Genomic DNA, 14,183 nt, shown 5'->3' with positions numbered 1-14,183 from the left:
TACGAACAAATACAGACCATCCTACATCGTTAGGACGGTTAGGAATCGTTACGTTATCGGAATCATAACGGATCCCAACCGTAATGAGAGATGGGGAGACGCCATGGTGGAGGGTTACGACAAACAAAGTCAAGTAAAGTTCCTCCAAACGCATAGGGAACTCTCGTGTGCCAGTCTTAACCCTTTAAGACCTGTAACGCATCTGTGTCATTTTAGATTTCTTTGGCTATTCAAAAATAGCAGATATACAAGCTCATAGCGCGGCACCGAGTGCCGCGCTATGAGCTTGGAGATCTGCTATTTTTTGAAAAATAGTGAACATTTGTGCAAATCTTTGCTTCTGCGTCTTCTGCGTCTCCTAACAGTTTTTTTTTTTTTTTTTTACATATGTTGCTATAATATCAGTTTTTGCATGTCAAGGACCCCCAAAATGACATGTATATGGCCGCGGACCCCCATCTCAAAATATGTTCTTCCAGGGACCCCCAGAAGCAAAGATTTCAGTTCCAAATGTTCGCTTGAAAAAAATATATATTGAAAGATTTGCACAAATTTTCACGATTTCTCAAAAACAGCAGATCTACAAGCTCATAGCGCGGCACTCGGTGCCGCGCTATGAGCTTGTATATCTGCTGTTTTTGAATAGCCGAAGTGTAAAATAATGCTTTTTCGCTCAAATCAAGAAGTGACAACAGATGCGTTCCAGGTCTTAAAGGGTTAAATTAAACACCTCTCAGCATCTCTCTCTATCACCTCATACAGTATTTAAGAAGTTGAAGTGACGGCAGCGGAGCGCCCTGGAGAGCTGGCTCCAGCGTTGGCGGAGGGTTGGCATGCTTCGCGGATCACGCCGTCTCGCGTGGCGCGACCCCTTCACAAGACGAGACCCAACCAAGCATCAGCGATTTACATAAGTTCAATGAATAAATTACTCAGCTCTCGATGGCAGGAACGCTGAGACCTAGTTAGCTGTGTATCTATCCTGACCTTTTCACTTCTGACATACCTATTTTCTTTGAAATATTCACTCTTACTTCTAGGCAAAAAATTAAAGATGAAAAGCCTGATATTAAACCACGTGAACCCTAGCGTTCCTATAGGGTTGATTTCTGAGGAAACCACTTGGGTTCCGTTTATTTTAATACGGTATGAAAATGTACTTGTAGAGACTTGAACCCAACTCGTTTTGACACCTTCTACACCAAATCTCTTCGCCTAGAATAGCCGATCTACAAGCTCACGTGTTGCAACGTAACCGTGGATGGATTATAGACCGGGCCAATGGGGCCAGTGCCCAGGGGCCCTTGACTACCAGTACCAAGGGCCCTTGGGCAATTTACTCAAATGTATATAGGGACTTTTTGGGCGGTGCAACCGCCCCTATTTGTGAGGTTTGGACATCAACATTCGCTGCACTGTGATTGGCCACCATTGTACCCCCCTAACCCTGCACCGTGATTGGCCACCATTGTACACCCCTAACCCCTACACATTCAATGCAAATCTATTGGCTGTCTCTATTCAGGACTGTGATTGGCTAGTGAAACACATGACACATGTGCATAGCCCTATAAATAGGACTATGCACTTAAAAAAAACACATTCATGTTTTTTTTAAAGTGAATCACCCATTGTGGACCAACCATTGTTTATTTATTGTTTATTGTTAATAAATAGCACCACACACTTCAGAAATATTACTTTTCTTTAACCCATTAAGACCTGAAGCCGATTCTACATGTCTCCTAAATTCCAACTGTATTCTGAAAAACGTATGTTTCTATATCAGTGGTGCTCAATAATTTTCATGTCAAGGACCCCCAGAATTATATGCATTTGGCCGCCGACCCCCATCTCAAAATATGTTGTTCCAGGGACCCCCAGAAGCAAAGATTTGAGTTAAAAATGTTCGCTTAAAAAATAAAATAAAAAAATATATATATTCAAAGATTTGCACACAATTTCACAATTTTTCAAAAATAGCAGATCTACAAGCTCATAGCGCGGCACTGAGCTTGTATATCTGCTATTTTTGAATAGCCAAAGTGTAAAATCATGCTTTTTAGCTCAAATAAAAAAATGACAGATGCGTTCCAGGTCTTAATGGGTTAAGTGAACTTCCATCGCTGTGATGACCACTGTGACCACACCGCCCACTTCACAGGTCGTCGGGATCGGGAGTCGAACTTGCGACACGCTGTCAAGCTGGATTAGCAGCCTTTGTGGTATGCGTATGGACCGCTAGGCCAGCGGGCGCCTCAAATGTATATAGTGTAACTCTGAAATACTTACAAGACCCCTCCTACAGTATATGGCCTTAACAGGGCCCCCGGCCATCCCATAGGGCCCTTTTGGACTGTATATCCAGTAAACAGGTCTCTACAGGTGCTTTTTCTGACCCGCAAATGCCTTATAATTTGAGTACTTTGTTTTCGTGCCCACCCGACTGCCATTCTGCAGCGTGGGGGGGCCCTCAAAGATAAATGGTGAGTCTTAACCCATTAAGACCTGAGAAGATTCTAGAAATGTCTTCTAAATCCTTAAAAAAAATTGAAAAAAAACCCCACATTTTTTTCCCCTCGGTTTTTCAAAAATAGCAGATCTACAAGTTCATAGCGCGGCACTCGGTGCCGCGCTATGAGCTTGTATATCTGCTATTTTTGAATAGCCTAAAGAAATCTAAAAGTGACACAGATGCGTTCCAGGTATCAATGGGTTAATCCGTCCCTGAACGCAACGCGTCGTATTCGCCCTCCCAGAATAGGGACGTCACGCTACAGTTCAATTTCAACACTAGTGCACTAATCGGGTTCCATGGGAAAAGGTCTGTACTGTAACTCGTTATATAAACCTGTTTTTTCTTGTGTCATTTCAGGGAGTTGGATGTGGGAGCCATGCGGGAGGCAGCAGCCATGCTGGTCGGGACTCATGACTTCAGTAGCTTCATGGCAATCAACTCGGACACGCCGTTTAAAGACCCCGTCAAAACCATGGACGTGGCTCGAATAGAACCGGGGACGTCCTTCGCACGCGCACACTTCCACAGGTACTCTCTCTCTACATGTAAACACACCGATGACTGACGGACAGTGTTACCAGATTTTGTGTGAGAAATAAGCCACCAGGATGAAAACAAACCCAAAAGAAGCGACTAGTCAGACTACACATAGACTGAGGGAACGAGCCCAATCGATGGTCTTTAAGGGCGGATCCAAACTCAGCCGCACGGATTCGTGCGGGGCTTCCTATTGCTTCACCAATCTACGTCCCCGCCTCCCCTCCCCCCCCCCCCCCCCCGGCCTGTGCACGGAGCACGCTGACGTCACCAAATTTAGAGCGACGCCCCTCTGCACTCTGATTGGTTAGGAGATAACAAGGTCCTAAGACCATCGTTCCTGCATGGCTCCCCCAGGCTTTTTTTCTTTTGTAACAAAAAAAAAAGCCTGGGTTTCCGAGGCTAGACTACACACGACCACTATTGGCTATTATTTTTTTTAAATCTTAAAATAAAATGTGAAATATTTTAAAGATTTAACTAAACAAATCTGGTACAGGGCTCCCCCTGGCACAAAATATTTTCAGATTGGGGTTTAGGGACAACTGCATATTAATTTGGGGGTCCATGATGACCAGATTTTTTTTAAGAACCACTGGTTTGAACAACATTAGGAAGCAAAGCCCAAATAAGCAACTACACTTCAGAAAGAAGCCCAAAAAAACGCAACTAACCAATATTTACAAGCAAGCAACTTTACAGAAAAACAAGCCCAAAGTCGCTTATAATAAGCGGACATGGCAACACAGCTGACAGATCATCGCAGCACTTCTTTCTCACAAATAACAGACAATAAATTGGTCAATATACTGTAGGCTGCTATCGAACGGTAAAGTTACGAGAAGACATCTAATAATTGTATTAATTTCAACCACGTAGACCCTAGTTTATACTTAGTTGTACGATGATGGTGTCAGATAATAGCTGATCTACAAGCTCACAACGGGTCACATCTCAATTAATTTGATTTATTTGTTTTTTTGGACATGTTTTGCCTGTAATGACATGCCCAAAATAGGGACTCCAGGGTGAAAGAGGTTCAATTAACCTACCGTACTTTAACGCTGCTGAGGTGACAGATTTATCTACAGACATAACAGACAGTAGAATGTTGTGATTGATGACCAGTCAAGCATTTCAACAAGTCATTTAATAATAACGAAAGATGGACGTTTTGGGAAGACGTTGATAATTGTATTTATTTTAATAAATGATTCAGAACTTCTACAACTTCTGAGGAGGAGACAGATGTAAACACTTGGTCTCAGTCTTTGCCCTCACTGATGCACAACAAGTTGGCAGACGTTCTGAATCATTTATCACTCCACTCAACCTCCCCCTGTGTGTGCTGACAGAAAACAGCTCATCATAACCCAATAGCATGGGTTATGATGAGTTCCTGTGTCACTTTGTGGACTGGCTGATCTGTTTGATGTGATATTTAGGAATTCATGTGAGCCACAGGACCACTGATTCCAGTCCAAATGATAGAACAGAGCAATATTTTGACTGGAACATCTCTGTCCTACTGTAGCTGCTGCACTGAAATCAGTGTATTAACAAGAGCTTGTGACTAAATAAATAATAACTACATTGGATCCATTGGGAAAAAATATTTTGATTGATTGTTTGAACGATTGAACGTTTTCATCGATTTATTTTATGAAAAACGTGCATATACTGTACATGACGATATTTGTACATATTTGTCCAAAGGATAAAATACAAAAATGCTCAAGAACGTATTTCCATTGTGGTCCTTTGATTGCAAATATGTAGCGGTGAACAGCGATGATATATACACATCGTCTCTGTCGGGTAGAAACCTCATATGTCCAAAACTGTTACTTTTCAGGATTCAAATTCAAAAATAGCAAAAGTAGCAGATCTACAAGATCAAAATGCAGTGCGTTTTGAGCTTGTAGATCTGCTACTTTTGTGTGATCAAGTAGAGGCGTTCATTTACGAAAAAACACAAAAAGTTAGAGGTTTCTGCCCGACAGCAACGATATATACATAATATAATATAAACACGTCGTGGCATAAATGTGTCTTTGGACCAGATTTAATCCATCTCAGAGGTGAGGGTTAGAGGGCTGGCTGATTAGGGGGGGGGGGGCACATGATGGATTATATATCCATGGGGGTCACTGTGTGCCAAATACCACTTTACATAGCTGTTCATTATTTATGAGGAAAATATGGCCCACAATATGGACACGGGTATCTAGGGCAGTGATTCTCAAACATTTTCATGTGAAGGAAGGAACCCCCCAAATTAATATGTATTAGGCCAAGGACCCCCATCTGAAATGATTTTGTGCCCCATAAAAGAAGATTTGTGTTGATTTAAAATGTAAAACATTATTCCAAATGTTTCACAATTCTGCAAGCTCACATCGTTGTGAGCTTATAGATAGGCTATTTTCAAATAGCCGAAGTATAAAATAGGGTTAAAGTGTCCCACATCAGGGACACCAGAGATACAATTTACAATTTATGATTTAGGCATTTAGCTGACGCTCTTAATCCAGAGCGATTTACAGTAAGCAAGGTAAACACGGGGTAGTACATCAAATGCATAGAAATAGCCATCTAGGATCATAGGTAAACCAATAACCTACAGTCTAAACAGTATGATAAAAAGAAATCTGTGCATTGAAACTATACAAACTATAGGATGCCAGGTCAACAAATCACATGCTATCTAAATTACATTTTATCCTTTGCATGAGCCCTGCAAGGTGGTCAAGGCGAGGTCAAGTGCTACGGTTTAAGGTGGAGTCTGAAGAGGCGAGTCTTCAGATTACGGCGGAAGGTTGGGAGTGAGTCTGCGGGGAGGGATAATGTGTTTGATGTGTTTAATGTGGAATAATGTGTTTGAAAACACTATCAAAGAAACTGTCCCCTGCCCGCTGTGGGAGAACTAACTACAGCCTTCTGGTCCCACCGGCGGGCCTTGCTGTCGCACTGCCTGCCAGCGTTGCCAGATATTGTGAGAGAAATAAGCAACCAGATCTATGAAAACAAGCCCAAGTGAAGCGAGTGACGCGACCACTTGAAACCTATATCGGCTATTTGAAAATAGCCGATCTACAAGCTCAAAGATCTGCTATTTTCTGCTATTTATTTTCTGCGATTTTCAAAATATTTTTCAAAAATTTAAATAAAATGTGAAATATTTGGAAGATTTTTCTAAACATTTTAACAACACAAATCTGGTACGGGGCTCCGTGGCACAAAATATTTTCAGATCGGGGGGTTAGGAAGGGACAAATACAAATTGATTTGGGGGGTTCATGATGACATGAAATAGTTTAAACAACATTTACGAAACAAGCCCAAAAAAGCAACTACACTTTAGAAACAAGCCCGATAAAACACAACCCGCAACAACCAACAATGTTTACAAACGACTTTACAGAAAAAAACAAGCCCGAAGTGGCTTATCATAAGCAGACATGGCAACACTGCCTGCCAGTGTATTTTACATGAAGGTCACTATTATAGGCAACGGGGATAAAAAAAAACGAGGGGGATGCGAGCGGTGAATTATTGACGAGTCGACCGCCGAGCTGCACTTGGGATGTGGTGGGAGGACGGGACGGGACGGGGCACTCCGCTGTGTGAAAACAAATTGAGTTTCCTGGTTCAGAATCCGCAAGGGAGAAGAGAGGATTCCCCGGCCCTATCCGGAAAGAACTGATGTCATGGCCATGTTGTGCACTGTTAAGATTGTGGCCTGGTCCATGCACCTAGGCTCTAAAATAGCCTGACAGCGTGCCGTGGGTTCGAGTCCTGATTCCGACGGCCTTTGCTGCATGTCACTCCCCATCTCTCTCCCCCTTTCCGGTCAGACTACTATCCTATCAATAAAGGCATAAAAGCCCCCAAAAAAATTGAAAAGAAGATTGTACAAATGATGGTGCATTTGTGGTACATAACATAATGGTACATTTGGGTTACATTTGTACCCTCTCAGAGTTGCAAATGGATAATTTTAGGGCTGCAACAGTTAAATCGAATCGATCGAAACTATACACACTGACTATAGGATGCCAGATCTACAATTAACCTGTCTGTCTACAGAACATGCATCTAAATGACATTTTAGCCTTTGCATAAGCCTGGCAGGTCGTCAAGGCTAGAGCCAGTGCTACGTAGGGGTGTGCCGATATATCGTCCCGCGATATATCGCGATACGTTTTCGTGACGATATGTATCGTTTTGGGGGAAAAAATATCGTTTTGAATTATTTTTTTTATTTTTATTTTATAATTTTTTTACAATCATAGTAATCAGGCATGCAAACAGCCCCGAGGTGAAAAGGGTGACAACATGTTTTTTTTTTTCGGGTCAGGTGTCACTATTTGCCCTATTTGGATTCAAAACGGCTATTGTAGCTGAAAAGCTACAAGTTTGCATGTCTGAATAATGCAAAACAGAAATATTTGTTTGCATTTGCTTCCCCCCCCCCCCCCCCCCCATATATTTTCATAATAAAAAAGTGCCATATATCGTATCGTATCGATATCGATTTCGTGAGCCCAATATCGTATCGTATCGTTTCATGAAATTAGTGTATCGGCACACCCCTAGTGCTACGGCAAGTAATTGTACAGTATGTGATTGTGTTTTGACATAATGGAGATCTGACCACGATCCTCTAATAATTTAAGCAACGATATTCCTTTGCTTTTGAACTGGCCCTGTGGCAGAATAACCTGCTCCCCGAGAACATTCAGTCAGTGACGCCATGTCTTCAGGGCTTAACGTTATTATTATTATTATTATCACTGTGATGTTGTCTTGTGGAAATGCTTTTGAAGGTGCAATCAAATTATCTTATGATGAAGCAAAAATTATAAAAAGGAAGACGAAATCATTTTATGTAGCTTATGCTTAAATTGTCATTGTTATATCGTATATGGTCATTATTCTGTCTGTAAAACCAGACCCTTATGTTATGGACATAATAGCAGTGCATTGTGTGTTAATATGCATTTTGTTTTTGTCTTTCAGAGAGATTCCATTCTGGGAGCTGACCTTTAAAAGCAGGTCCTTCCTCTATAAGCAGGTTAGTGTTGCTTCATAATCATAACCTAAAGATTAGTTTCAGTGTGGCCACCATGGGATGGTGACATTTTATACATGGTGAGGAAATAGCACCATCTGTCTATAATTAATAAAGTTTACATTTTTAAATATAACCATTTATAATATATAATATATTCATAATCCGTTATAATATAATCATTTTCAGACTTCAGTTAACCACTTAACTCCTGGCATCCCTGGTTTAAAAAATAGCAGATCTGCAAGCTTCACAATGCGTCGCATCTCGAAGCGTTGTGAGATTGTAGATATGCTATTTTTTTGGAAATGTGGGGCTTTAGTGGTTAAATAATGGTTCATTAATTGTAGGTACTTTTAATTAATTTTAATTTAGTCTCTGTCGGGTGGAAACCTCATATGAATTTTAATACACACATTAATCATGTCACCAAGATTGCTTTCTTTCATCTTAGAAATATTGCGCGAATTAGAGACTATCTGTCGTTAGACGATGCAAAAACGTTGATCCACGCTTTTGTTTTCTCTCAGCTTGATTACTGCAACGCACTCTACTCTGGCCTGCCAAAGAAAACAACTGACAGATTACAACTTGTTCAAAATGCGGCAGCCAGAATTTTAACTAAAACTAGGATGAGAGAACATATCACTCCAGTTCTAGCTTCACTACACTGGCTCCCGGTTGTTTTTAGGATTGATTTTAAAATTATTTTAATAGTTTATAAAGCTCTAAATGGTCTGGCACCCTCCTACCTCTATGACTGCCTAGAGAGATATGTTCCAAACCGGCCCCTCAGGTCTTCAAGTGCTGACCTGCTCGAGGTGCCTACAATGACATATAAAAAATACGGTGAAGCAGCATTCTGCTTTTACGGACCGACAGTGTGGAATAAACTCCCATTACACCTAATACAGGCAGCCTCTGTCGATAGCTTTAAAGCACAGCTCAAGACCTATTTCTTCACTCGCTTTTAGCTGATTCTTTGGTTGATTTTTAAGTCCTCACTGTATTGCATATTTTAGTGTTGTTTTATGCTTTTGCTTTTATTTTATTTTTATTTTTTGCTTTATTGTTAAATTGGTTGCAACTGTAATTGTATTCTTGCTCTGTAAAAAGCACTTTGAGCTGCATTTCATGTCATGAAAGGTGCTATACAAATAAAGTTTATTATTATTATTATATGTCCCAAACTGTTACTTTTCAGGATTCAAATTCAAAAATAGCAGATCGAGCTTGTAGATCTGCTACTTTTGATACTTTTGTGTGGCTCTGTAGTATGATCAAGTAGAGCAACGATTTTAACCCATTAAGACCTGGAACGCATCTGTGTCACTTTAGAATTCTTTGGCTATTCAAAAATAGCAGATATACAAGTTCATAGCGCGGCACCGAGTGCCGCGCTATGAACTTGTAGATCTGCTATTTTTGAAAAATCGTAAACTTTTTTCTTTTTTTTTTTCAAATTTTTTTTAGGATTTAGAAAACATTTTTAAGAATCGCCTCAGGTCTTAATGGGTTAATGTCATTTTGCATACGTGTTCCTGCAGGTTCGGAGGATGACGGGGGCGCTGGTGGCAGTGGGACAAGGACAGCTGTCCCAGGCCCAGTTCAGGGAGCTACTGGAGGCTGCAGACTCTCTGGCGTTCCCCAAGGACACGACCGCTCCTCCATACGGCCTCTTCCTGACCAGGGTGGAGTACAAAGACACAGGTGACTTGAACCCAAGACAACAAAAAGAAAGAAAAGAAAGACATGCCATCTCCGGTTTACTTCCCGTATCTGCGTGACGTCTTTTTAGGAGAGTGGAATTAGGTTTATTCTAGCCTGGCATTGGCCAGACTGATAACGTGGATTCACTCTCACGTTCCTCCCCGGTATCAGTCTGGACTTCGGCCAGACTGATACCCAGTGGTGGAAAGTAACTAAGTACATTTACTTAAGTACTGCACTTAAGTACAATTTTGAGGTATTTGTACTTTACTTGAGTATTTCCAATTTCCAAATTTTTTTACTTCTACTCCACTACATCTCAGAGGCAAATATTGTACTTTTACTCCACTACAATTATTTGAAAACTTTAGTTACTAGTTACTTTGCAGATATAAATTATGATATAATGAAACATACATTAACCACTTTAGACCTATTTTATACACAGGCTATTTGAAAATAGCAGATCTACAAGCTCACAACGCGTCGCATCGCGACGCGTTGTGAGCTTGTAGATCGGCTATTTTCAAATATTTAGTACTTTTACTTTTGGTACTTTAAGTAAATTTTTATGCCAATACTTTTGTACTTTTACTCAAGTACATTTTTTATTCTGGAATTTTACTTGTAACAGAGTATTTTTATATTGCAGTATTGGTACTTTTACTTAAGTAAAGAATTTGAGTACTTTTTCCACCACTGCTCTCACGTTCCTCCCCGGTATCAGTCTGGACTTCGGCCAGACTGATACCCATAGGGAGCGAGTATGAGAAATCAGAAAATGATTTTGATGCTTTTCACTGTTGTACGGACAGCAGTTGAAACACAGTCACTGATTGGCCCGATCATTTTCTGATTTCTCATACTCGCTCCCTATGGGCCGAAGTCCAGACTGATACCGTGGAGGAACGTGAGAGTGAATCCATGTCGTCAGTCTGGCCAATGCCAAGCTAGGTTTATTCATCGAGTCTATTCATTCCAATGGGAGAAATGAACGTGAACACAGCTTCTGAACCATTCTTTAGCCCCGTGGTCAGTGAACTAAATATTGGACCCGATCGCCACAAGTCACACAATATTCCCAACATTTTGACACTTAAAATGGCTTTTCTCAGAGAGACAAATCAGGAGAAAATCAATGTTATTATCGACCTCTCTCTGTGCCAGCAACACTCTCTCGTGAGATCTAGCACCAGTAAACATAGGACGTTCGCGAGATCTGCCGCCAGACTGCGCCCCACTTAGCAGACCATTTGTATGCCATTTGTGTACCATTTCGCCTCTAGTGGCTACAATTGGGACCACTATCTTTGACTGAACTATAAGAACTCCACTCACCTTGATGTAAAAAAAAACAATATGCAGGGAACAGGCGTATACTTACTAAAGTAGGTGAACACTGGGAGCCTTTTATAAACAAATCAAGACATTAAAGATGCACTTCTCCCATTTTCAACCATATCTTCATATAGTTGGTCCCCACTAGATGGCACCATCTCCGTCTACTCACTCTGTGTCTTATTGGTGGGCTAATGGACAGTTCACAATCCTGCCTACCAATGACATTGTCGATAGGGATTCCAAGGCTACTATAAACTGCAGCTTACCTTTTCCTGGAAAGTTAGCAGGCTGAAATAAAAGCCCATTTTAAATGGTTGTGTGCCAGGGCTGACTAATTTGGCAGAATGGTGCCAAGTTTGCAGCTCTGTGTAGCATTTAAATTACACTTACATATGAAAAGTGGATGTTAATCTTAGTTGCAAAGGCTAGGATTTCTATGTACAGTATGTATAATGTAGTGATTATTGTTTGACAGAACATTGATGGCTTGTTCTTTTCTTAAAACGTGTCTCCACAGACCTGCAGTTTACACCACCTTCCTCAGAGGGGGATTCATCTTCCAATGGGAAGGAAGAGGACTAGACTACTTGAGCATTGTGATGCTACTGTACCTGCCGTTTTCTCTGAATGTATACAAATGTAATAAAGGTTGCTTTTTGTTTTTATTTAATAACATGTCCATGGTTCTTCCGACTTCAGTCACAATAACTTGTGACTTGACTTGCACTCGACTGTGGCTCTGGACCTGACTCAGGCTTGGTTTATTTTACTGACTATTTAGCCCCACCTGTAGCTCATAAGCCCATTATCTCCCCTGGCCCAAGGGCTGATTCCCTCTAGTCTAGGGCTAGGCTGAGCGCTATAGTTGCTTTCCCGTGTGGATGACCAGGGTTACGGATTGTAGCTTTAATTCACAAAGGTGTATAATAAGATGTAGGCACAGATCAAATAGCTACATACTGTATGAACAGTCTCAATTTCACATAATTCTTTATAAACTGGATGTGTCCATGAATGCAGCTCAGCTACAGAACACATGACACACCATATAACTATTACACAGGTACACGCAACATACCTGGTTAATAAGCAATGTTAACTTTTATTCTGTAGATTATATGATTAATGCACCGATTACTGGTAAAGTCTATGACATTTATGGAACAACAAGGTATACAAAAGGTGGAGTGTTTTAAAGTCCCATATTAGCCAGAAGCTGCTGTGTGCATTCATGGCTCAACATTGTACAAGTGGCATTTAATGTGCACTCACACAACACACACTGCCGTTAACCCATTAATACCTGGAACGCATCTGTGTCACTTTAGATGTCTTTGGCTATTCAAAAATAGCAGATATACAAGCTCATAGCGCGGCACCCGGTGCCGCGCTATGAACTTGTAGATCTGCTATTTTTGAAAAATCGTGAAAAATTTTTTTTTTGATTTTTTCCCAAAAACTGTTAGGATTTAGATTTTTTTTTAAAGAATCGCCTCAGGTCTTAAAGGGTTAATAAGAGTACGGGCTATACATCCAAATGTCCACGTCAAACTGCATATTGTTGCTGTAGGGACAGACACCTCATCTCCATATTCTTTTGAGTTTTTTTTTTTGGTAAATGAATGCCCTACTTGATCATACTACAGCGTCACACAAAAGCATCAAAAGTAGCAGCTTGTGGATCTGCTACTTATGAATTTGAATCTTGGAAAAGTAACAGTTTTGGACATAATGAGGTTTCCACCCGACAGAGACGATATACTGATGCTCTATACCTCCAAATACGCTGGTTTGGATTTCACAGACAAGTAGTTCACTGTTCTATGGGATTTGTCCATACACATACACACACACACACACTCGTTTACGATTTGGCTGCATTTGCTCAATGAATATTGTTATGTGTTCAGCTAAGGCTGGGCGATATGGACAAAATCAAATAAAACTTTTATTTGCTTTTACCAAATACTTCAATATCAATACTTTTCCCCCCCCCCTTTACTTTCAAAACCTTTAAAAAATAGTTGTAAGCTTGTAGATCAACCATTTACTATTGACAATTCTTTTAAAAGTGTCACATAAAGCTTCATTGGTGAAAACCAGGAAAAGACAACACTTTATGCCATATCACAATATTACCATATCCAAAATCCTATACAATATTTAGTTTCAGATCGTGATATGGACATATTGCCCAGCCATATGTTCAGATAGTTCCCCTTAACGGCCCATGAATTTGACTCACACTTAGACCTGTCACAATTATTTCATAATCGCAATCGTTTCCATGTTGAAAAATGTTTATGCTTTTTCAAACATTTTCCAAAAATAGTAGATCTACAAGATTCCAACTCGAAGCGACGCTTTGGAAGCTTGTAGATCAGCTATATTTGAGCAATTTTTTAAAAACTTTTTTTAAAAGTATACATTTATCAAATATGTCAGTCATTTCTTTAGGTACTTAAGTTGTCATATCTGCCCTGTGCAATTTTTTATTATGAAGCCTAAACGGCAAACAGAATGATATTGAATTAAATTGAATGTTATGTTCCAAACGCCAAAAAACACAATGAAATTGTTAATGTCAATTATTTGTATGACAATTAATCAACTTAAATGTTGTAATCGTGACGGTCCTACTCACACCGCCATGAATTTCAGCACCAGCGTGAGCTAGATGAGGTTGTAGAAGTATCGGATTGACCATCATTGTCCATAACATATTTGATCCAGTATATATATTATATAATGTATAAGTCACCCATTAATGCATTGGGGTTTTTTTAGGCTCACCATGAACATGAAGCAAACTTGAATGTGTATCAAAACTTGAACTGTGAAAAGGAATGTTTTTTTTTTGTTTACACTTCTCAGAAGTGATCATTCAGCCACACACAATTTCTTTGACCTAATATTTTACAGGTACGTTTAGTCCAGTTGACCCATGTTGGAGGAATAAAAACGCCATGAAATCCGATTGGCATACTGTAGTAGGTCCTCATG

General features: G+C 40.2%; 1 protein-coding gene across 2 annotated transcripts in view; it reads left to right on the top strand.

The window, feature by feature from the left end:
• Positions 1-11,806, top strand: part of pusl1 (pseudouridine synthase like 1) — a 29,767-nt gene extending 17,961 nt beyond the window's left edge. Inside the window, exons 5-8 of one of the 2 annotated variants that reach the window (XM_080424238.1) lie at positions 2,876-3,046; positions 8,078-8,132; positions 9,677-9,839; positions 11,698-11,806. In XM_080424238.1, the coding sequence (XP_080280364.1) occupies positions 2,876-3,046; positions 8,078-8,132; positions 9,677-9,839; positions 11,698-11,762 (454 nt within the window). In that variant the 3' untranslated portion in view covers positions 11,763-11,806. The remainder of the gene's footprint in view (positions 1-2,875; positions 3,047-8,077; positions 8,133-9,676; positions 9,840-11,697) is intronic. The other variant, XM_080424239.1, reaches the window with a different exon arrangement.
• The last annotated feature ends 2,377 nt before the right edge of the window (positions 11,807-14,183 follow it).

The sequence above is a fragment of the Gymnoscopelus braueri genome (genome assembly GCF_963280865.1).
Source record: "Gymnoscopelus braueri genome assembly, chromosome: 3".
Classification (NCBI taxonomy): domain Eukaryota; kingdom Metazoa; phylum Chordata; class Actinopteri; order Myctophiformes; family Myctophidae; genus Gymnoscopelus; species Gymnoscopelus braueri.
Note: the sequence above shows the minus strand (reverse complement) of the source record. Positions and strands in the feature narration are given on the sequence as shown.